The sequence below is a fragment of the Dendronephthya gigantea genome, unplaced genomic scaffold (genome assembly GCF_004324835.1).
Source record: "Dendronephthya gigantea isolate DGI-Jeju-01 unplaced genomic scaffold, DenGig_1.0 000202F, whole genome shotgun sequence".
NCBI lineage: Eukaryota > Metazoa > Cnidaria > Anthozoa > Malacalcyonacea > Nephtheidae > Dendronephthya > Dendronephthya gigantea.
The window spans coordinates 181259-202458 of record NW_021163212.1 but is presented as its reverse complement, the minus strand read 5'-3'; the positions used below and the strand labels follow the sequence as shown (position 1 = coordinate 202458).

The 21200-nt window shown below is 35.9% G+C and overlaps 2 protein-coding genes and 1 long non-coding RNA gene across 5 annotated transcripts; 1 reads left to right on the top strand and 2 right to left on the bottom strand.

Moving 5' to 3' along the window:
* The first annotated feature begins 684 nt into the window (after positions 1-684).
* On the top strand, positions 685-10775 carry LOC114539409 (cytochrome P450 4V2-like). 3 transcript variants are annotated; one of them, XM_028560035.1, is made up of 15 exons: positions 685-946; positions 2447-2559; positions 2698-2770; positions 3269-3281; positions 3713-3833; positions 4082-4151; positions 4429-4498; positions 5254-5380; positions 5596-5787; positions 6185-6287; positions 6418-6491; positions 6880-6946; positions 8577-8756; positions 9025-9198; positions 10726-10775. In XM_028560035.1, the coding sequence occupies exons 1-14, from the start codon at positions 766-768 to the stop codon at positions 9186-9188; spliced, it is 1548 nt and encodes a 515-aa protein (XP_028415836.1). In that variant the 5' UTR covers positions 685-765; the 3' UTR covers positions 9189-9198; positions 10726-10775. The 3 variants fall into 3 exon arrangements, with proteins under 3 accessions (XP_028415836.1, XP_028415835.1, XP_028415837.1); XM_028560034.1 differs by lacking the exon at positions 10726-10775 and adding an exon at positions 9920-10004; XM_028560036.1 differs by lacking the exon at positions 10726-10775 and adding an exon at positions 9920-10004 and having other exon boundaries at positions 879-946; positions 2461-2559.
* Positions 9030-19048, bottom strand: LOC114539418. Its single transcript, XM_028560045.1, has 16 exons — positions 19044-19048; positions 18580-18882; positions 17151-17416; positions 16536-16637; positions 16187-16237; positions 15754-15828; positions 15515-15622; positions 15005-15112; positions 14098-14415; positions 13609-14065; positions 12960-12972; positions 12465-12867; positions 11624-12245; positions 11159-11549; positions 10360-10414; positions 9030-10128 (listed from the first exon to the last, which is right to left on the bottom strand). Exons 1-16 carry the CDS (start codon positions 19046-19048, stop codon positions 9842-9844), a joined length of 3564 nt encoding a protein of 1187 aa, XP_028415846.1. The 3' UTR covers positions 9030-9841.
* A 164-nt stretch (positions 19049-19212) lies between these two features.
* On the bottom strand, positions 19213-20507 carry LOC114539408. Its single transcript, XR_003688881.1, has 3 exons — positions 20448-20507; positions 19918-20115; positions 19213-19682 (listed from the first exon to the last, which is right to left on the bottom strand). It is a non-coding gene; the product is annotated as an uncharacterized LOC114539408 (long non-coding RNA).
* Positions 20508-21200: the final 693 nt, after the last annotated feature.

Sequence of the window (21200 nt, the reverse complement as noted above, 5' to 3'; positions counted from 1 at the left end):
GACATTACTACGACCCATATACAATTTCAAATACCTAGTTTGAATTTCAAAATATGATTTGGAGGTGACGAAATATTTTTGCAACCATGCCTTGCAATAGCCAAAATCTTTGCCAGACAAGTTACAGTCACACGTTGCAACTTGCAAAGAGTAAACGTACTTCTATACTTTGTATAATGCTTGAAGCAATTTGTTACGCAACGTAACGTCTTTGAGAGATATGTTGCATTAAATTTTTTTACCGCATAAAAGGGCCAAGCATGTATGGCAGCACCAGGGGCATAACGTGGAGGTCAGGGGGAAAGGGAGGGGGCTACATCCGGTGGCCGGTGGGTATGATAAACCGACGAAAAGGCTATACTTTCTTTATACGCGACAAGCTAAAAATTAAAAGGCAAACATAGTTGCTGTTGCCTTTTTGGCGGTTTTGTTGCGAAAATCCCCTGTCACTCAGAAAATAGTTAGAACGAGAGCTAAGATTATGAATATGAAAATTGAGACATTTAGCTGATCGTTGTGGGGTACCATGCAGTGTTAAAATAAGAAACAGTTAACTGCTTGATTATTCCACCCACCGACTGTAATTTGCAACAAAAGATCAAGGTCATTCAATGTGGTGTACGGACAATGGATGTAAACAAATATGTAAACGAGAAATAGAGTACCTAAAGTACCTAAAAGGCTTGGGCACCTAAAAGGCTTAATTGGTTTGTCACAAGAACGTAACATATTTTATATCAGTTAATTTTATCGATTAAAATTGTGATGATGGCATTGGAATTGTTCGGTATAATTGTTACGATTTTGTTATGCCTAATATGTGTTTGGCTGATTTGGATAGCGTGGAAACGAATTCAATTGTGCAAAGTTTTGTCGTCCATTCCAGTTCCTTTAACACCTTGGCCTATCTTTGGTCATGCTCTACAAATGAAAAGGGATCCACACGGTAAGTTAATTCGGCTCTCGTGGCGTAGACTGAAAGACTAGATCCGTGTCGTGCTTAAATGAGTAAAATGACATATTTATATCTTATAACGGTTTCAACCGAACTGCGGAGTTTACACTAAATTGCTTTGCTTCTTACTGCTAAGCGATTAACAAAGTTGCTTAAGTGATCAAATTCAGTTAAATCACAGGTTAAATTATACGACACAACCTATATTAACATTCATCAACCAAGAAATATGGACCTGCAGTCGGTATTTTCTCCCTAATACATTGCTCACTTATTGTTATTGTTATGCCATGAATATTGCATGTAATAATGCAGAACAATGTTGACTTATATATATGTGAACATTGCCATAAATTTTACTTATATTGCAAAAAAATTCAATAATTATAATATATAATTCCACCAGACTGTTACAGAACAGTTGGCATATAATCTAAATTGTAATCTCTATTGAATGTTTATATGATTCCACTTCCTTATCACCTAAGTGGGATTCCTGCATCAGTTGCCTATATCTGACCATATAATGAAAAATTCCTATATTACTTATTTAACCATTCATATCCTAGCTGGCTTGGCAAGATTACCTTTTACTGACCTATACCTTTTAATACAATATAACACAATTTTTATAGCTTCATATTTCCCAGGAAAGCCTTTGTATATTAATTATTATATGTATATTAATATATGGTATATATTAGTCCACACAATAGTTTAGTGTCTAGCTGACAAATAATCGTCATATAAGAAGCAAGTTAATGTAAATCTGAGATGACAATTAATATATGCTTAAAGTCGACCAGAATGAAGATTTGGTGATATGTTAGGTATCAGTACAGTTAGTGAGCTAGATTAGGTTCAACAATAAAATACAGAGTAATTACTTAATTAAATGGTTAATTAGCTTGTGTGGGCCATATATAACTGTGACTTTTCTCTGCCCTATGATTCTATACTGGTAATACATAAATTGAACAGTCTATTATTGTTATTTATCATATCGATATGATAGATAACGATAGGCTATTCCATTTATGTTAATTACTGGTATATATACCTTATATTTTTCATACTAATTAACATAGCATTTGTATTTATAATTATGTGAAATTGTGAAAATTGGGGGCATAGGAAGCAGGGGGCAAGGCATAGCCCTCAATAATTATCTGAATATCTTTTGGCTTTCTTAATTGTTAAAGTATGATAGAAAATGCTACACATGAAATTACTTGAAATTGTATATATGTTGCACATGTAACCTAGCTGTTCTCTGAAATGGCCATTTCCTGAGGATTTACAGCAAACAAAAATAAAATTTTTCTTGCTCAGTGCCAGCAATGAGCCTGGCACTCATAATTTTGACTTATGCACCGTTTATAAAGCTAAACATGCTTGATACTACCAATTCCTGTGCGCTAAAGCCTGGAATACCGTGGTTAAACAAAATAACCGGAGGTCATCATCTTTTGTATTACAATTATTACACAGAATTTTACATCCAGATTAGAAGTTGGATGGAGAACCTCCGGGAGAAAGGGTTGACTTGTGTATGGATAGGACCGAAGCCCTTTATTGGTATTTTTAAAGCAGAGTTTGTGGAGGTATTTACATACTTTACATATTATATATACTAAAAATACTTTTATGTAAATGACAATTTTGTTATATAAGGTCTTTCTGAAATAAGTTTGAAATTGTCAAAATATTAAATGACTATGAACTTTCTAAATTTGATGTAGATTTTATTGTCGAGCCAAAAAAACATTACGAAAATGCCTCTTTACACTTTTCTTCACCCGTGGTTTGGCGAAGGTATGATTTTAGTAGAAATAAGTTGAAGCGAATGCGATTATATATAGTCAGTGATGATATGATATTTGTGATTTTGTGTGTGAGTTCGTTTTTTCTTTGATTAAACTGAAAAGTTATTTCCGAGTTTCTTTGTGACATAATATAGCTATTTGAAAGTTTTTCATCGATTTTTATTATTTTTGGTATGAGACTTCTGTTTCTGCAGAAAAATCAATAGACACACGAAACCGAGGCTAGTTAGATTTCAATTTTCGGAATTTCAAAATCATGTTTACTTTCACTTTTCCGCTGGACCTGTCAGAAGCCAGAAAAAGAATATTTCTTTCAATCAAAATCGAGCAATGCACAAATAATTTTGGACTTATTTTGGCTGAAGAAAACCTGACTAGCCTCGTTTTTGTGTAACTCGCTACAGGCCTCTTGCTCTTTTTCGAATAGGTTTATGAAACCCTTTTTTCTCTTTATTTTTTTTTCTTTCACTTTTTCTTTTAATTTCAGGCCTTTTAACAAGGTTAGCAGCTCTCAATGTTATTATGAAGCACTTAAATGTAATATGAGTGGCAGCTATCGGGTATTACACGAAGCTCTATTCTATCTCAGAAAGAGTATTAGTAAGGTGTACCAAACTTGTAAGTGTACCAAATGTGTAATGATGAGATAGATTTTCTATATTTGTTTGTCTTATTGGACAATTTTTATTGGTTAAAGCAACTAAAAACGCGTGGCTAAAAAAAATCCTCTTGTTTTCCACAATGAAAAAAATTGGTTTAAAAGAGAAGGATCTGAGACAACCAGTATTAAATTATTTATTTTTTTAACAATCTAATTATACCGAGTTGCTTTTGGAAAGAAACAGTCGTCCCTACACATCCAAAACCAAAAATTTAATTTTTTGGGCCATTTTTCTACTACAATAAGTATATTATATCTTTTACTTTTCAGCGCTGGCAGTAAATGGAAATCTCGTCGAAGGCTTCTTACCCCGGCATTTCATTTTAAAATTTTAAATGGTTTCGTATCCGTTTACCAAAAACAATCCGCTGTTTTAGTTCAATTACTGCAGGTAAGATAATTTAGAGGTCAAATTAGAGGTCAAATCAATAGACCTCATGCATAATGACGTATCAAGCCGTGACGCCTGAATTGAATTTTGGTTTTTTAGTCACGGAGAACAATTCAAACTTCACATTTAAAATATAAGATGGATTTCAAGATTTGTGAACAAAACATTCACAACAGTCACTAATCCTTAAATAACCCTAAAATTTGTCCTCAAGAGATGTATATAATAATAATATTGCTATGTTGTAGGCTAAAGCTAGTAAGGGTGAATTCAATATAGTTCCATACATCACTCATTGTGTCTTGGATATTATATGTGGTAAGGTTGTGTGGTAAAACTTTTCATATGTTTCCGAAGTTCTGTGCATACATTTAGATGAGAAACAAAAATTGAGAGAATGTATATATGAACTGGGTATGGCGAAAATCATGAAATATTTGAAATAAAATAAAAATTGAATATTTTTGAACTGACTGAAACTATTATTTACTTGTTATCTCTCGCGCCAAAGCATTATGCGTTGATTCTTCGTGATCAAATATAACTATAAGTTTGTCAAAAATTATCATAAATTATGCTGCATTGCATTTTTCAGAAACGTCCATGGGTTTTGATATCAAATCTCAATTTGGTAGAAATTCTGAATATACCGAAGCTGTATTAAGGTATTCATGTTTAGTGGTTTTATTTGGGGCAATATTTCTATAAATGACTCGCTTACTGCTCAATACAGTACCAGGTGACTTGCGCTAAGCCGGCAAAACAGAGTTGCAAAAAATCTGCGGGTACGCGGGTACCACTCAGAGAAAGGTTTGCTTTGAATGAGGTTTGTGAGGAAGGTTCAAAGTTGAACACTCTAAATTATTGATCACATACATGAACCAAAAAACAAATATTTCTTTATGCTGGTTGCCACTTGACTCCGTGACGTAACGTCATTTTGAGGAAAGTTTTCAAAACTTAAAATCCTACTGGAGGAAGGTTGAACTCTTTTTGCAACTCTGCCGCAAGATATGCTTTATAAAAATCCACACTAGAGTTCATGCAGTTAAGTTAACCCTTTAGCGGTATATTGCATCCAGAAGCCAATTAGTGTAATTTCCCAGTTTCTTTTCCCGAAGTTACTCTAATGCTTTCAAAATCATAATATGCCTACATGGGGAAGTTTTGTTAGGAAAAATTAATTTTTCGGGTAGACACATGCACCTTGTGAGCAAATAGAGACACTTCCCGAGTTTGTTCTCGGGCAAGGAAAACCATCCCACTAACAATAGATTACATTGCCCGCCTTGTTTCCAAGCTATTGTTTGCAAATTCGGGGAATGTCTATTACAAAAGAAATTAATAATACTGAACGTCAATAGATGAAAATCTCTATATATTTTTGGGCTACTTCGAGGAATATTTTTTTGTTTTTCAGCATGAGTGAACTTGTTCAAGAACGCCAAAAGTCACCATGGCTCTGGCCTGATCTGATATATAATATGACGTCATCTGGAAAGAAGCATCGAAAAAATTTAAATATTCTCCATGACTTTACAAATAAAGTGCGTCATTTTGTTCTTTTTATCAACTTTGGATAAATATTCAGATGGACGAGATTTTTTATAAAGGGTTATAATCGAATACAATGCTCTGCGGTGCATTATTTGGTTATAATTATAGAAAATTCACGGACATAGTATTGTTTACATAGCAATGCACAACAATCTATTGAAAACATAAAAAATACGTCTTTAATTTACCTTTCTTGTTATTAAAGGTGATAAACAAACGCATTCAACAACGAAAGACACAGAAATCCGGAAATCCATGCTCTTCAGATACAACGGCGTTATATTCGCCAAGTAATCGTCCCATTCGAGCATTCTTAGATTTATTACTCGAGGAATACGATCAATCATATTTAACAAAGAAAGATGTCAGGGAAGAGGTGGATACTTTTATGTTTGAGGTATAATTATTTTGTTTCTTTGTATGAAGCCGCTTTTTTGAGGTAATAAAAATTTTTCCCCAAAATTGTTTTTTTCATATGGCAGAAACCTATACGATCTTTCGTATAGGTTTATATTGTGTAAGCTTGCAAAACGTCAATTAAACGAAAATTTTTGGCTAGCGCTTGTTTCAGTATTAATGACTACGAAACCCTGTAAAGGCTTAGCAAGCGTCTTGTTTATATTAAAGGCTCTTTTCCACTCATCGCAAAATCAACTCCCAAGCTCGTTCCGGGTGTTTGCGTCTATTTAAAATGAACTGTCAGGCGTTGTGATTGGATGAGATTACTGGCAGCGAACTTGCGAGTTAGTTTTTGCGATGAGTGAGTGGGAGCCTTAATTGTTTTCACTTCACAGGGGCACGACACAACGTCAGCATCGTTGCAGTGGACCATCCATCTTCTTGGACGTCATCCTGATATTCTCTCCCGATTACAAACAGAAGTTGACGAGTTTTTTGGTGAGTAAAATAGAAATTCAACTATATACATACACATTTTATCTCAAGTCTCTCTGTCTGTCTGTGATCATTTTTTAAAATAACAATTTCAATGATATCGATTAGCTTTCCGACATGAAATATTTTACAGAATGTTTACCAAACGATGGAAATATAAAGCCTGATCAACTTAAGGACCTAAATTTTATGGAGTGCGTCATAAAGGTAAAGTTATATGTGTTTAAATCGTTTAAGACTGAAAGCAGATTTTAATATTTGCACTTGTGATGTCATAAGTGACATAACCAGCTGCAGAAGTAGTATTTATAAAACACGAGATCTATAGTGAGTGTTTTATCATATCAAATTTCTTTATATATGATAAAACGCGAGTGTTTTAGATTACTTTAAATACGCCGCATTTTTTTCGACCAATAAATTTGCTCCATGTGTACAACGCTAATTAGGTTGAAGAATTAAATAAAGAATACTAATGAACGTGACAAACATGTCTTGACAGTCATGTGACGTCTTAGGGTTAATTTTATAGGCTAAAATGCTTATGAACTGTTTTAACAGTTAAATGAGTTTGAAATAATTACTTTTAATAAAGGAGGCGTTACGATTGTTTCCATCAGTCCCATTAATCGGGCGGGAGTTGACAGAGGAGTGTAAATTTGGTAAGAATTAATTTAACACATTTGACACATTTATCTGCAGTGCTGTGCAGACGTCCTCAAAATTGTTGCCAAGTAGTCCATGTAGTGAGTGAATTGTGTGCGTACACATTGCTTGGGGAATTAGTTATCGCTGGGCTATCTTTAAAATGGGGAACATGGGAACAGGGGAACATGGGACCAGGGGAACATAGGGACGGGGAACTACCTGGTGGCTCTGTTCTCCAGTTCTCCTGCATGCTTCCCAGTTCCCTTAATCCCCTGCTCCCCTCCTCCCTATTCCCCCGCTCTTCATTTCACGCAGATCCCCAGTCCCTCCAAACTAACAGACAAAAGTAAAAAAAATTACAAATACTACAATTTATATTATTCATATGGATAATATGATGAATTATTATGAATATGTTTTGTTAAAGAAACATTTTTGGTTACAGTGAAATAACACTTTATAACATGAAAATATTAAGTAATAAGGAATATTTGCACTTTTCAGACATTATTAAACACTTTATCTGTTGTATATGAACCTCAATTAGTTGCCAAACAAACATTGCAATATCATGTGTATTACCTTTTTAAGACATTTATTGGAATACATAAATACTTTCTGTAATACTATAAATATCTAAAATGCCCTACTGATTGTATATGTATTTATAGGAATAATTAAGGAATGTATTACACTGGCAATGGCATCTTTTAACAAAACCATATTGTGTAAAGTCTAAATGCTAATCCAAATGAATTCTTCAAATGTTACGTTAATTACAAAATACAAATATATAATTATGATCAGATCCATATGAATAATATAAATTGTAGTATTTGTAATTTTGTTGCTTTTGTGTATGAGTTTGGAGGAACTGGGGGTGGGTGAACTGGGGAGCGGGGGATAGGGAAGAGGGGAGCAAGGGGTTGGAGGAACTGGGGAGCAGGAAAACTGGGGAACGGGAGAAAAGAGCCACCCCGTAATTCCCCTTCCCCCGTTTCCATGTGCCCCTGTTTCCAATTTTAAAGATAGCCGTTATCACTGTGAATGTTTGTGCATTTAAAATCATAACCTCGATAAGCTTGGAAAGTTATAATGATTGAAATTAGCGATATTACTGTTTGTCCTTTCATAATACATTATCTATATAAAGCCGCGTTTACACTTGCAATATTTGCGGCGATTTTCGGTGCGATTTTCTTCTTTTGAACGAGTGATTAGTTAAGGATGCTCAGCTGATGTATGTCATTTGAACACCCGTTACATATAAAACAAACAAACTGATCGATTCACAGCGGTGTTTTCTAGGTTCAATTTTGGGATCACGTAATACGAGTGTATAATTATTTCTTTTCATCAACCAAATCGTCAGTTTAAATATAGTATTTCAAGCTAGGAATCTTTCATGTTCTTTATGTTAATTAATGTACATGCAACTCAAAGTATGTTTTGCACTCCCACAAATATGCTTTTAAAATCGAGCAGTCGATTGCTCACCCTGATGGCAAAAATCTTTTGGTTATTTGCAAGTCTTTCCTGTGGTCCATGTTTACTTTCCACAAGATTACATGTACGGGCAAAACAATATAATTATAGGATCGCATAAAACTATAACTAAAGATACTCAATAACATTTATTTCCAGGTCCACACCTTGTTCCCAAAGGTTGCAGTGTCATCGTCGGACCTATGGCATTGCATCGTGACCCCGAAGTGTGGGATGAACCTGATGTATTCAATCCTGATCGTTTTCTTCCCGAAAATAACATTGGACGAAATCCCTATGCTTATATCCCTTTTTCTGCTGGCCCTAGAAACTGTATTGGTGAGCTAAGTAACAAAGTGTGCATGCATGCATGCTATTCATATTGAATGGCATTACGAAGAGCAACGAATATCCTGTTGTCTTATAAGTGGGAATTGAGCTCATATCTTTAGGTTCTATATCGCTGCTCTACCAATTGAAATAGCAAAGTTTGAAAACGACGTACATTAATTTCCAGCCTCATAACCAAGTGGATTGTTTTCTAATCCTTTTTTTACTTCTATGCAAACATCCGTTTCATGCCGAAAAAGCGTATTTATTTTTTAAGGACAAAGATTCGCGTTGATGGAAGAAAAGGTGGTTTTGGCAACAATATTGCGTCATTTCAATATCAAATCAACCCAGGCTACGGAGGATATTAAAATAAGTACAGAGCTTGTTCTAAAATCTATAAATGGCATCATGGTTGAACTGGAAACAAGAACAATTTAGATATCATCAGGTAAAATATTATTCTGATCGGATTTTTTCAGACATGCACGTCACAAGACGTGTTTTGTAGATACCGATTTACAGTCGCGCTTTTCAGCTGAAATAGTGTCTTGTTGTAGGTTTGTCAGTGAAATTTTTAAAATCGCTAAATTTAATCCAATATGTTGTTAAGGCCAGTTCCCACGTACAACTACGTGTAACTATACAATCCGTCTCAACTAATGACAGTTTTTTAATTGGAAAATGTGGTACGTATTGGGACCTTAGATGATCGTTAATAAGAGTGCGAGCGTTTGTTGGATGGAAAATAGGAGAACCTCGGCTGATTGTGGAAAAATGAAAGGGTGGAGATGATCATCTAAGGTTCCTAATACCTAATATCTCAAAATGAAAAAACTGCCTGTAGTAAATTACCAATGAACTAATATAATTAATTAATTAATTAACTAAAAATAAGTAATGAACAGAATTTGATTCATGTGTAAAATTGTGCTTTAACGACACTACAGACTACATCCCTTCCGAACTTAGGATATGTGCTATCAACTGAAGGTTATATAGCTTTTATGGGGGTCCAATTAAATATCTTCTGAGGAAATTAAAATCAGCTCACGCGGGACGCAGTTCAGGGATCACTTTTTAAATTGTTTTTGTTAATTCTTGCTGCTGTGGCAATTCTTACAATGACTCACTAGCTGCTCCGCTAAGTCCTTTCTTGAAATCTTTTTCAGAGCACTGGCCAATAAGCTAACAACTGCTGAACTTCCAAGATGATTTTTCCAGGACAAAATTACTTTAATTCCTCGTTCCTTTTGTTCATGATTTTCTTCTGAAATATTGTCCATTTTTGATTCTTCGACGCTCAATTCTCTTCCTAAATCCTTCCAGTTGTTGCCCAGTTTGTTGGAAACGTTTGTTATACAGCATTCGTCCACAGCACCTGAAATGCACATAAGAAAAGTTTTTTTTTATAAATAAATGCGCATGCATTCTGTAAATACTATATTTGACGGAGAGCTATTCGAAGAATGCTTCTTGGTTATACTGGAAGAATTGGAGATTTTAATTTACTTTATGTGGCTTACATAGGTACAGGTGAAAGCTGTTTAATAAGTGATGTTTCTTTCAAATTAACCCAGTTTTAACAAACTTCAAAATAAACGTTCCTTACATTCTTTTAATTCTTCCATGTCTTCTTCCGCCAGAGCAGGTAATGGGATCTCTTTCTACAAAATCAAGAAAACAACGTTCATTTTCGCTATGCAAATATCTCAAATTGGTTACTAACATTTATTAATATATAACATTAATATATAAATGTCCTGGTTGAATTGAAGACGTTTATCTATATGACCTCTAAACCTCTCCTATTATTACGTCACAAATTCACTGTTTTCAATTACAAGGAACTCTTGAAATTCCATCCGTTATTCACGCTCTGGAGTTATGCATGAACGTGCCAAACATGCATCTTTTATTTCCATGCCAAGATCTCTCTCATGCATGTGTTGAAGAAGAATGTATTGTATCTTTACAGATTTTTGGTAAGAGTTGCAATTCATTTTATTTGAGGGTGAATCGACAAAGATTTTTGGCACTTCACTCGATGTGTAGGTAAATTCTAGAGGTTTTAAAGGGTCTTAATTTCGAGTGGAATTATACACCCTTCAATTTCAAGCCAAGAACAGTTGAAGGAAAAATGAGTCAACTATAGGTCCTCCGGCAGGAATCGAACCTACGCTTTTGCGATGCTGGTGCAATGCTCTTGCCAATGGGTAATCGAAATTAAGACCCTTTAAAACCTCTATTCATTTTATTTAATTAACTCTGTTCTATGTAGAAAACGAAAAAGTTGTTTCGTAATTGTAGCGCAATGGTACGCTTTGATGCTGTGTAGAAATTAAATGCGGGAATTCTAGGTTATGCATGAGAAAATAAACTGTAATTACGTGCATATAGGTCAATAATACCTGAACATTTAAATCTGGATTCCAATGAGATAGTAATTTGCTCAAATCAACTGACCGACACCAATACGGAGGATGGTACGATTCCGGATCAACAGAAATCACATGGATACGTTTTTCATTGTCCCCACACTTACTGCTTGTGACTGCGCGATTTTGTGTGCTGGACCCAGCTTCATCTTCACCTGACTCAGAACTTTTCTCGCTTCCAGACGAGCTTGATTCGCAGGGCCTCTGTAGATCATCCGCGTTGAATGTTGCTCCAGGACAATCTTTATGTGGGCAAGGGGGGCCGCAAATAAATTTAAGAAATTTAAAATACTGACGACAGATTTCGCTGACTTTTTTCTTTAATACGCTTGCAAGGTGAGAAAAATGTTCACCTTTCTTGCATCTAAAAAAACACAATAAAGAATTCATCATTTCAGAACGAATAAATACAGGTAAAATAGCTTTATATATACAAACCTTGCATGGACCCAAATTTGGCAGTCTTTCAACACCAATTTTGTGCAGAATAAATATCTGTTTGAAATTGAGAATATCCCTCCCCGTCTTTGCAGAATTGGCTTCATTCCTTTCGATTTGCAGCTGTGATGATAGACGTGAACCAAGAAGTAGTCGAACAAAGGCGGAGGCAGGAAGCCGCCAAAATCGAAGACGAACTTGTGTTCAGTTTCCGTGAGATCTTCCCAATCCTTGCAAGCCTTGAGCCAACGTTTACTAAAACTTTCATCAGATTTATCCTTTAGCATGCATGGTATAATAAATTCTTTAGCTTCAGTGGGGCACGATGCTACTTTTTTATCACTTTCAGTATATAGAGCGTGAAGAAGTTTAAAACTTGACAGCAGTTCAGCAAGCACGTCAACATCTTCGACCTTATCTTTCCAAATATGTTCTAGTAGTGTACCGGCCACTCGGCCTTCTTCTTTCAGCTTCTTAAATTCGTTAGAAAATTGACGTTTAAAGTGATTTTCATTATTTTTCGGAACTTCGTGGATGCTGGTCATTATATCTACGAGATACTGCGGAGACAAGATTACCAAATCTTTCCCTACGGATTCTTCGCTAACATCGTGCATGATTCCTAAAATGAGACCATCTTTAAACTATAAGCCTTTATCGAAATCGGCTATGAGAAAATGACATTGACTGTAGTAGAAGTCAGAAAAATTTTAGAAAATTTCACTCTTTTTGCTCTCTTTGAATGCAAACGATAATTCATCTAAAGCTTCACTTTCACACCAAAAACATCGATTAAAAAATTGCATAAAATATGTTTTCATGTTACAACAGTACACGTTACCTGGGAGAAGAATTAGTCCGCTATCGTGAAAAAATGTTAACATCGAGTTAAATTCGTGATCAGAAAATGTTGTCTGGCATTTGTCTTCTAGCAATTCTTTCACAGCACTGATATCCAAACATTTCTTGCTCTCTGGATCTTTCTGATGCTCGATAATCTCCTCTTCACAATGAAGCCACTTCAGAGGTAATTCCTGATTAACAAACCAGGTCTTGCCCGAAGCAGAGATATCCCTTGCAATTGCATCCTTTAATTTTACAATTCCAGCATCGTCATGGGCATTCGAATTTTCAACAACGAACAATATGTCGTCATCAAGACTTCGGACAAGGCGATTACCAAACATATGTGCAAATTTCTCTTCACAAAATCCTCTTGCTGTGTGAATGAACTGGGAATCAACCTATAAAATATTGTAAAGAATCCTCTCTTATACAACGAAGTTGAAGATCAAAAGGGCTGAGGACCCATTCAGAAATTGGGTGGGGGCACTACCAAAATGTTTACTCTAGAAAATTACGTAATATCGATTAAACTGAACAACTAATTGTTAATTACAGTGACTAATAAAATACTAAATTTTTCATAGCTCAGGGGAAATTCTTTCAGTTTTTGAAGAAAAGGCGACACAACTTTTTTCACTTTATAAAGGGCAGGTCTTGTTCCCCAAAAAGGTAGAAAGAAAAAGTCAAGAAAGATAAAGTTGGTACGGTTGCTTATTGCTAATAGGGAGCTTTAGCAGTGACTACGAGTACGAGATTCGTCATTCTCGCGCGTTGTTTGCTTACGCCATCAGCCGAAACTCGTGGTCGTTGGGCTTTCGAGTACGAAATTTATCAAAAAACTCGTACTCAAAAGCTTGACGACTACGAGTTTTGACTAATGGCGTAAACAAACAACGCAAAAGAATGATGAATCTCGTACTCGTAGTCGTACTCGTAGTCACTGCTAAAGCTCCCTAATTTTAGCCGTGCGGTGCAAATGAATTGAGTATATACATATATAGTACACTGGTCTCTGCAAGCGTTGCTGGACTGTGTACTGAAATGAAGCTAGTGATTGCGACAATTAGTAGCCTGATGCAGGTATTCAATCTACGTGCAAACGTTTTGATACAGAAGCGTATAACTTCAGTTGGAATTACCTTAGCTTTTGGGTTCCCACAAGCATTACTGGAGTGGAGGAGGACGTGTGACTCGCGATCGAATTTAACCAATAGTGTATCTTGCGCAAGCTTTTTTCAGGAGATTTACTCATTTTCAATAAATTAAACACTACCAAATAAAGACTGTTACTATTCATGAACACGTGATGCATTGGTTCGTAGAGTTGGTGCCCGGCGAAATCCCAAAAAATTTTCTTAACGCTTGACTCTTCAGTCGCGGCGCTTGATAATTTTCTGGCGACAAGGGTGGCCGGGTACTTCCGGGGAGAGTCTTGAATAGTGACTGATGGCTCGGTCACCACGCGCCTCACATACTCTGGGGAGTCCAGAGTCGGGATCGATGGTGTTTGCAAACCAGGATAAGTTGTTACGGCTAGTTGGTCCACTAACTCGCGTAAATCAAAATTTTCCGAGGTCCAGGGTAGTCCTGGCAGGTTTGCTTTCTGCATCTTTTTTTTAAAATCTTTGTGACGCATCGTGCTGTTAGTTCATCGCAATGGGACTCGTTGGGGTCAGCGTGTTTCCACGTTTCGTCAACTTTGCTGCTTGTTATGATAGGTTCACTTATAGAAGCCGTTTGGATTCCACGTGTCTTTTCCCGGGTATCAATAAACGGTTGACCACAAAGAGACCGAGTAAGACTTGTTTTTCCAGCCCCCACTTCGCCAACAACGATGATTTTCAATCTCGAAGCCGAAGCAGTGCCTTCAGCCAAGGCAGTTTTAAATGCATCTACCGCATGCTCTCCTCTGGCCAAAATCTCGTAAGGCAACATCTCAGATGAAACTAAATAGAAAGATAGAAAGCCTGTACATCAAATGATCGGATCCCTGAGGTATTACAATGGAGAAGGCATTGTTTACAGGACTCTGAAGAGATTGCGATTTCAGATAATTCTCTCAGGTCTGTTTATTAAATCCATGAGCAGGCAGAGTATAATTGAAAGGCGCAGGGTGCTTGGGGTAAGCGAATATGTAATAAAATCTAAAAACAAATTGCCAAGTTTGCCTCAACTACATATTGGGCTAATGAAGGCCCTGTTACACGTTGCAATTTTTCTTGCAACTTACAATGCAATTCTTCTTTTGAGAGATGTAAATTTGGCAACTGCAAAACCTTTATGTTTATTACAATTCATAGCGTTTCTTACACTTCCATTTTGAGAACTTTTCACTAATTTACATGTCTTAAAAGTAGAATTGCTTTGCAAGTTGCAAAAAAAATTGCACCGAGTAACATGGCCTTCAAATATATGTCCGACAGGTCCTATGATGGTTTTATGAAAATATGAAAAAAAGGGAATTATGTAAAACTCAAGAACTTATTAAATAATTGAATAATTCTGTCAAACGTCTAATGGCTATAATGTATCTACCTTCAGTGAATCTACATTCTGTAATTATTTTGTTGGTACCAGTCCCAATAATCTCCTGCCCCTTTTCAACGTCATCAATTACAGAAGAGCATATTTTTTCGAGATTACCTACAAAAAACAAGTTCGTTAAAATGATAAAGATTTTGCGTAAAACATTACATTGATATAATTGCACTACTCTATCTAGGACGAAATTTATTACACGCGTAAAAATAATGATGTTGATGCACGTTTTCAAAACAAACAGTGAACAATGTTGTGCTGCACAGTCTATAGATGTGAACATTTGACAATGGTTGTTGAACTGTCAATGCTGTCATACTGCAACGATGATGGTTTGACATCTTCATGGGGTGCAATATTGTTCACTTCTGATGCGACAACCCAGTGGTGCATAACAAGATCTATTAATCAGATGCCAATTGCCTGGGCAATTCTCATACGTCATGTGTGAAATAATGTGTGAGAGAAACGGTAAATAACGAGGCAGACGTCAATTATTGAACTAACCGCAATGTGTAACATTATCAGAGTCCCCCAATTCAGAGAAATCGTCTACACTGGAGGCTCCCAGTTTTTCAATACTTTCATTCGTCTCCAGATCTTTTTCAGAGAAACCTATTGCAGACAAATACTTCTAATTACATCACGACGTCACATGATATCAAATAACTCTGTATGTTATAAATAAGTGGATGATACCGATTCAATGATACACGGAGTCAATCATGAAATATCAAAGAACTTACAACTATCCTCAGTATAATCCTTGGGTTCTGAATCAGAAGTCTCGTTATGTTCTTCAAGACTTATACTTCTCTTTGCTACAAAGGAAAGACTATCAATAATCGCCATATCGTCATCATATATACGACATATTTAAGGTTACAATAGTCAGTGGCGGACCTAGGGCTGTGCAGAATAAATTACACAGCAATTTAAAATTATTTTAAATTTATTTTAAATTCAAAACACCTTAATAACAACGCTATTGGTAATAGATTTGAAAACAACATTGTTACATTAAAATCTTCCAATACACGCGATTCTGATTTTAAATTCTGCATACCCGTAGATCCGCGACTGAAAATAGTGCTTTTTGCACTTTAAGCTCAACAGTCGTCAGTCGTGTAAAATTGAACTAAAAAGTTCCTTCCCTAAATGTTGTCGCACGCAATTTACCTGTGATTTTCTTACGGCGAAGTTCGGATATCATCGCTGCAATTTGACAAGCTAAAATTGTATCCATACAAAGATTCAGTACTAAGTTCCAAGAACATAAAAGTCTGGTTAGAGCCATGAAAGGTCTATGTGCATTCATGCAATGTCTGGCTAGATTCAAGCTAAATCTGGTTACGTCCAAATAAGATATGGTATAGATTATTGCAAGGTCTGGTTGAACTCGAACAAGGTCTATAGTTGGATTCAAGCAGGTCTGCATGGTAATATCCATGCAAGGTTTTGTCATAGATCTAAGTAAGAAAATATCAAAATGGAACTCGACGAAATCGGCGTTAGTTTCTCAACTTACCCCAACGGGAAACATCATCAAAAGCCCCAAATTCCGAAGAAATCTCGGCGCAAGTGGCTCCCTCGACATTTTCATTTGTCTCTTCGTCTTTCCGCGAGGCAACTGTTACAAACAGATAAAGTTAATATGACGCCAAATACTCATGTATCCGTAATTTCTACCTATGATTGAATTCAGTGGACGAGATTAGTTATATTGAAAATCTTTAAGAGCGTAACCCGTTATTAACATCCTGATATTGATGCTTGCACCGGCAAAACTTCGTTTTCTGTCTAAACCTGGACTCAAAGTATGGCTTTCGGTGCGTAAGTTTTTTTATGCACTGAATTATAAATATGTTTATTTTCACATCCATTTAAAAAATGCGGTTGACTAGTACTTAATTGTCTTTATATTTATCCGCTAGGGAAAAGACGCATTTGAGATACACGTTTCCAATGGGATAAGAAATGTTTAATTTGGTAATTAAAAAGTTTGCAAATAATAATTATTGCAAATAAGTAAATTGTTTGACTTACTGGGAACACTTATTTATGGCAGTCATGAAAATAAAAAAGTTTACGCGTTGATTGCTACAACCATGCAAAATTAAAATATCAAACCAGCCTGATTTACCTTTGAATGTTTTTAGACGAAATTTCGAAAACATTGCTAAAATTTGATGAATTAGAATTTCATTCATACAATCATCGTGACAACGTGCCAATTGAATTGGTGTCTGCCCACTCTCATCTTTTAAATCTAGTTTTCCACCATTATCGAGCAAGAGACGTAAACTGGTTGCTCTACCACACCTTGCTGCCAGGTGGACTGGAGTCTGACCTTGTTGATCAGGGATATTCGGATTTCCGTCTGGCCAAGAGAGCATTACCTTGAGACATCTTGGAAGTGAATTAAAGTATTTATTATTAGCCGCGTATACTAAAATTACTGCATGTGGATTGGTCAAGAGGAGTACAATTATTTCATTAATTGTACTGCCAAAATAAACAAAATGGCGGAACGTTTTTGCACACAAACTAAACAGCTCTGGAGGAACAAATATTTATGAAAGAAGAAATTCAACTTTGTAAACAAGCGATTAAAAAATTTAAATGTATAAAGATTTGCTTTAACCCAGGGTCAGGGCCGGATTAACCTTTCTCGGGGCCCGTGGCATTTTTTCAGTGCGGGGCCCCTCAATCCCGTAAAGCATCAAAGCCTTTACTCACCGGCCACAGAATTTTTGGGGCTCGGGTAAAATTCTCGTTAGGGGAATAAATTCCGCAAAAAAAATAGCAATTTGTGCTACTGTAGCGAGATAATGCATGACCAAAACATTGGTGTAGAAAATTGAATTTTGGGGGCTATAGCATGCAGTCTTAGGGGGGTTTGGGAGAAAATTTTGAGTTTTAGAGTGCAACAATGCGATTTCCTGCATTTTGGGGGTGAGATTTCCGCAAAATCGAGTATAATATTGCATTACCTAAACTATAAACAACCTAAGACGTTTTCTGAAAGAGGACTATATATTCCAACAACATGATGCAGTTTAATTTTATTCTTGTAGGTTTTTAGGGACCCTTACAACCCTGGGCTCAGGGCTAATTTCCCCCTTTGGCCACCCCTCTGGGTGGCTCTGCCTTTACTTGAAGTTTTGAATTTCTAAGTTTTCCCGTTACCGTAAAATTTTCTTGGGAGAATCTGGTTGCAGGGGTGCCTAATTGGGCCTCGACTTTTGATTTCTAAGGCTTCGCATTATTTATTTCGCTCCGATAGCTTAATATAAGCTTTAAAGACACTTTTATTTATTTATGGGGCCTCGCTTTTTGGAGTCACTTTATTTTATTTTGTGGCCATGAGGCTTTGTGGCCCTTTTTCCGTCTCCCACGCACCGAAAAAAAATTGAACTGAGTAAAGCGCGGGGCCCCCAAAACCGCGGGGCCGTGGCATATGCTACTTCTGTCATATGGTTAATCCGGCCCAGCCCAGAGTTAATCTAAGCGGCTTCTGAACAACTGGCCTGAAGTCCACATGCATTATGAGACACGGGTTTGGTTTTTACCTCGAATATCCCCTGAATGCTGCACAGTGCATTGGTGTAAAACCCAACTGTGACGAAGGATTGACCTGATGCGATGCCCCGGTAACATTTGCGTCTTCAGTGAAAATTAGCTGACCGACTTCTTGGAACCTTCCGCAACACGCAGCTTGGTGAAGGTCATATCTGTGAATCCACTTGTGTTTGAGGTGATGAATGTAATCAAACTCGCCTATGAAATCCTCATTGCATAAAGCACAACGAAAACAGTTCAGGCTATTGCGATGTTCTTTATGCCTTATATCCTTTCTCAGATGCTTGATCACACTGTTATTTTTAGGGAGTTATTTTAACACCAAAAAAGGGGTCAAAAAAAAAGGTTCAAAATGAGCAGCTTTTTGGAGTAACAAATAACTCCACTTCTGGTGTTATAATTTAACACCGCTTTTGGGGTTAATTTAACTCCAATTCTGGACTTAAAACATAACTCCATTTTTGGAGTTAAACATATTTAACACCGTTTTAGGTGTTAGGCCGGTTTTCTACTATATAGGTAAATTACTTCGATCGAAGGAAATTTTTCGCTTGATTTTCTTTTCAATTGTGATCTATCAAGTAAATCTGCTTCGGTTTAATTTCACAAATTAAAAGATAAATAAATTGAGCGAAATATTCCGTTCCATCGAAGATTTCTACCTATAATACCGATCGAGTCAACAAACAATGCAGCACAAATATCGTTATTATATTATTATAATATTGAATACATGAGATCAATTACATTTCTGTTTGAGTACAGCAAGTCAACTACGCATTAAAGGAATTGCTTCTATAGTATAGCTCTTTAATACTTTTTATTTACACTTTAACACACATGCACATTTGCAAAAAATTTAGAAAATGTTTTTAAGTGGAGTACCATGCATGCCTAAAACATAATGGTATAGTCATTAAGACACTGGTTGTTCAGTTCTACTAGAGTTCTACTAAGCTAAGACTCACTCTACCAAGATGATGACCTGGCTGTATAAGCAATACTGATCCACGTTTCTTCTTTTACAATTTTCCTCGTAGTAAAATTTTCGGAGGTTTCCTGTTGTGCCAATTGCACGAAACGAGTCTTCAATCTACGAACAAATAGAAAAATTGCATGTATATGAGTGTAAATTCGAGTAGTGTGCTTTGTATGCATATAACAGAGCACATTGTTCAACAGACCTTCAAAATCTATATGTTCTATGTGATCCACAATGCAAACATACTCAAACAAATAAGCAGAAACATGTGAGTATAAGGAAGGAATAATTTCAAGTAACTTAGGCTTAGCTAATATAAAAAGAATAGGAAAAAAATTCCACATACCTAGATTTACTGCATCATGGTAAGTTGCTTCGTCCATTGAGAATTGAACAGTTATTTTGGGGTTGTTTTCAACATCGTTTCGCTAGGTTAGGGCCTGGTTAGGGCTTTCTTGTATTGAAATTTGTGTTTGAGTTTCCCATTGGCATTGCTTCTTCTACCCTCTACCGGGCATTGTGGACTTCTGTCCTTCTACTGCTTCTAAAGATACGAATTCGAATTGTTATAGACTATTAAAATATCCCAGGAACTTTAAGGTAAATATCGGAGGCTCGCGATATCATGTATTCATGCTGCTGATCAGAAACAAAAAAATACTTCGCCGTCAGTTTTGCGACTGAAAAACTCTTTTGGCAACAGCCCCACAGAAAAAATAAATCGACCAGCATCAAAAATTATAGAAACAACTATTTGAAAAACATTTTAGAATCAAACTATAAGAATCTTGCAATAAATTTGTCTGTTTTTGCAGGCCAAGTTAACACAATAAAAAGGCGGGAAGACTAAATGCAAGAAAAACTTCAAATATTTACCTTAAAATAGCTCGCACTAGTCGCCAAATCCAGCTTTTCGCATCCAAAATCGCAAGTCCTTACTAAGTTTACAATTTTCGAATGAAAAGTACCGAGAAAGAGAACTTTTTACGGAGCAAGCGAGGGCTTCGTGTGTACTTTGCAAATATTTCGCCAAGAAAGACCCGGCCACTGAGCTGTATAAAGACCTGAAGTCTTAGCATAGGTGTCCCTGGCAATTCAACCCACATCATGAGGTTTTCTTTTTCTTGATTAGTTGACTCAGTTTGTCTTGATTTTAAAATCAACTGTCAAAATTTAAAATGAAAGTTAATGTTAGGATACTATCAGTAATGTTTTTTGCTTTATTAATTTATGAACATATTCTGTGGTACCTAACAAACACTTATTTCTTCAGTTTAATTAATCTATGATTTGATGTTGTTGGTGATTTTGTATAAATGTTATTGAGGTCTCCAAGTGGGACAATGGAAAAGACATATAAATTAATTATTTTTCATACATGAAAATTTAACTTTCATGAGCCCTCAAGAATATTAATTCAAAAGGTCAAATTTTTTAAATTGATTTCTGATTAAAACCTGCCTTGCAATACATATTGTGTATAATTATAGCTCTAAATTATCTGCACAGTTTAATGCTTGATTCACATGATCTGCACTGTTCAATGCATGGTTCTTTGACAGATAATATTAACACAAAATAGTTTTTTCAAAAAATTGTATTTAGCCTTATGAATATATATAGCTTCAT

Excerpts from the sequence above, each read along its gene's own strand:
- LOC114539418 (XM_028560045.1), bottom strand. Across the intron at positions 16,638-17,150 it reads TCGTCTAAAAACATTCAAAG|TTGCCTCGCGGAAAGACGAA; the intron begins GTAAATCAGGCT and ends TGTTTGTAACAG. Across the intron at positions 16,238-16,535 it reads TGATGATGTTTCCCGTTGGG|CTTGTCAAATTGCAGCGATG; the intron begins GTAAGTTGAGAA and ends ATACAATTTTAG.
- LOC114539409 (XM_028560035.1), top strand. The coding sequence starts at position 766 with ATGATGGCATTGGAATTGTTCGGTATAATTGTTACGATTTTGTTATGC. Across the intron at positions 3,834-4,081 it reads TTTTAGTTCAATTACTGCAG|GCTAAAGCTAGTAAGGGTGA; the intron begins GTAAGATAATTT and ends GCTATGTTGTAG. Across the intron at positions 6,288-6,417 it reads AGAAGTTGACGAGTTTTTTG|AATGTTTACCAAACGATGGA; the intron begins GTGAGTAAAATA and ends AATATTTTACAG.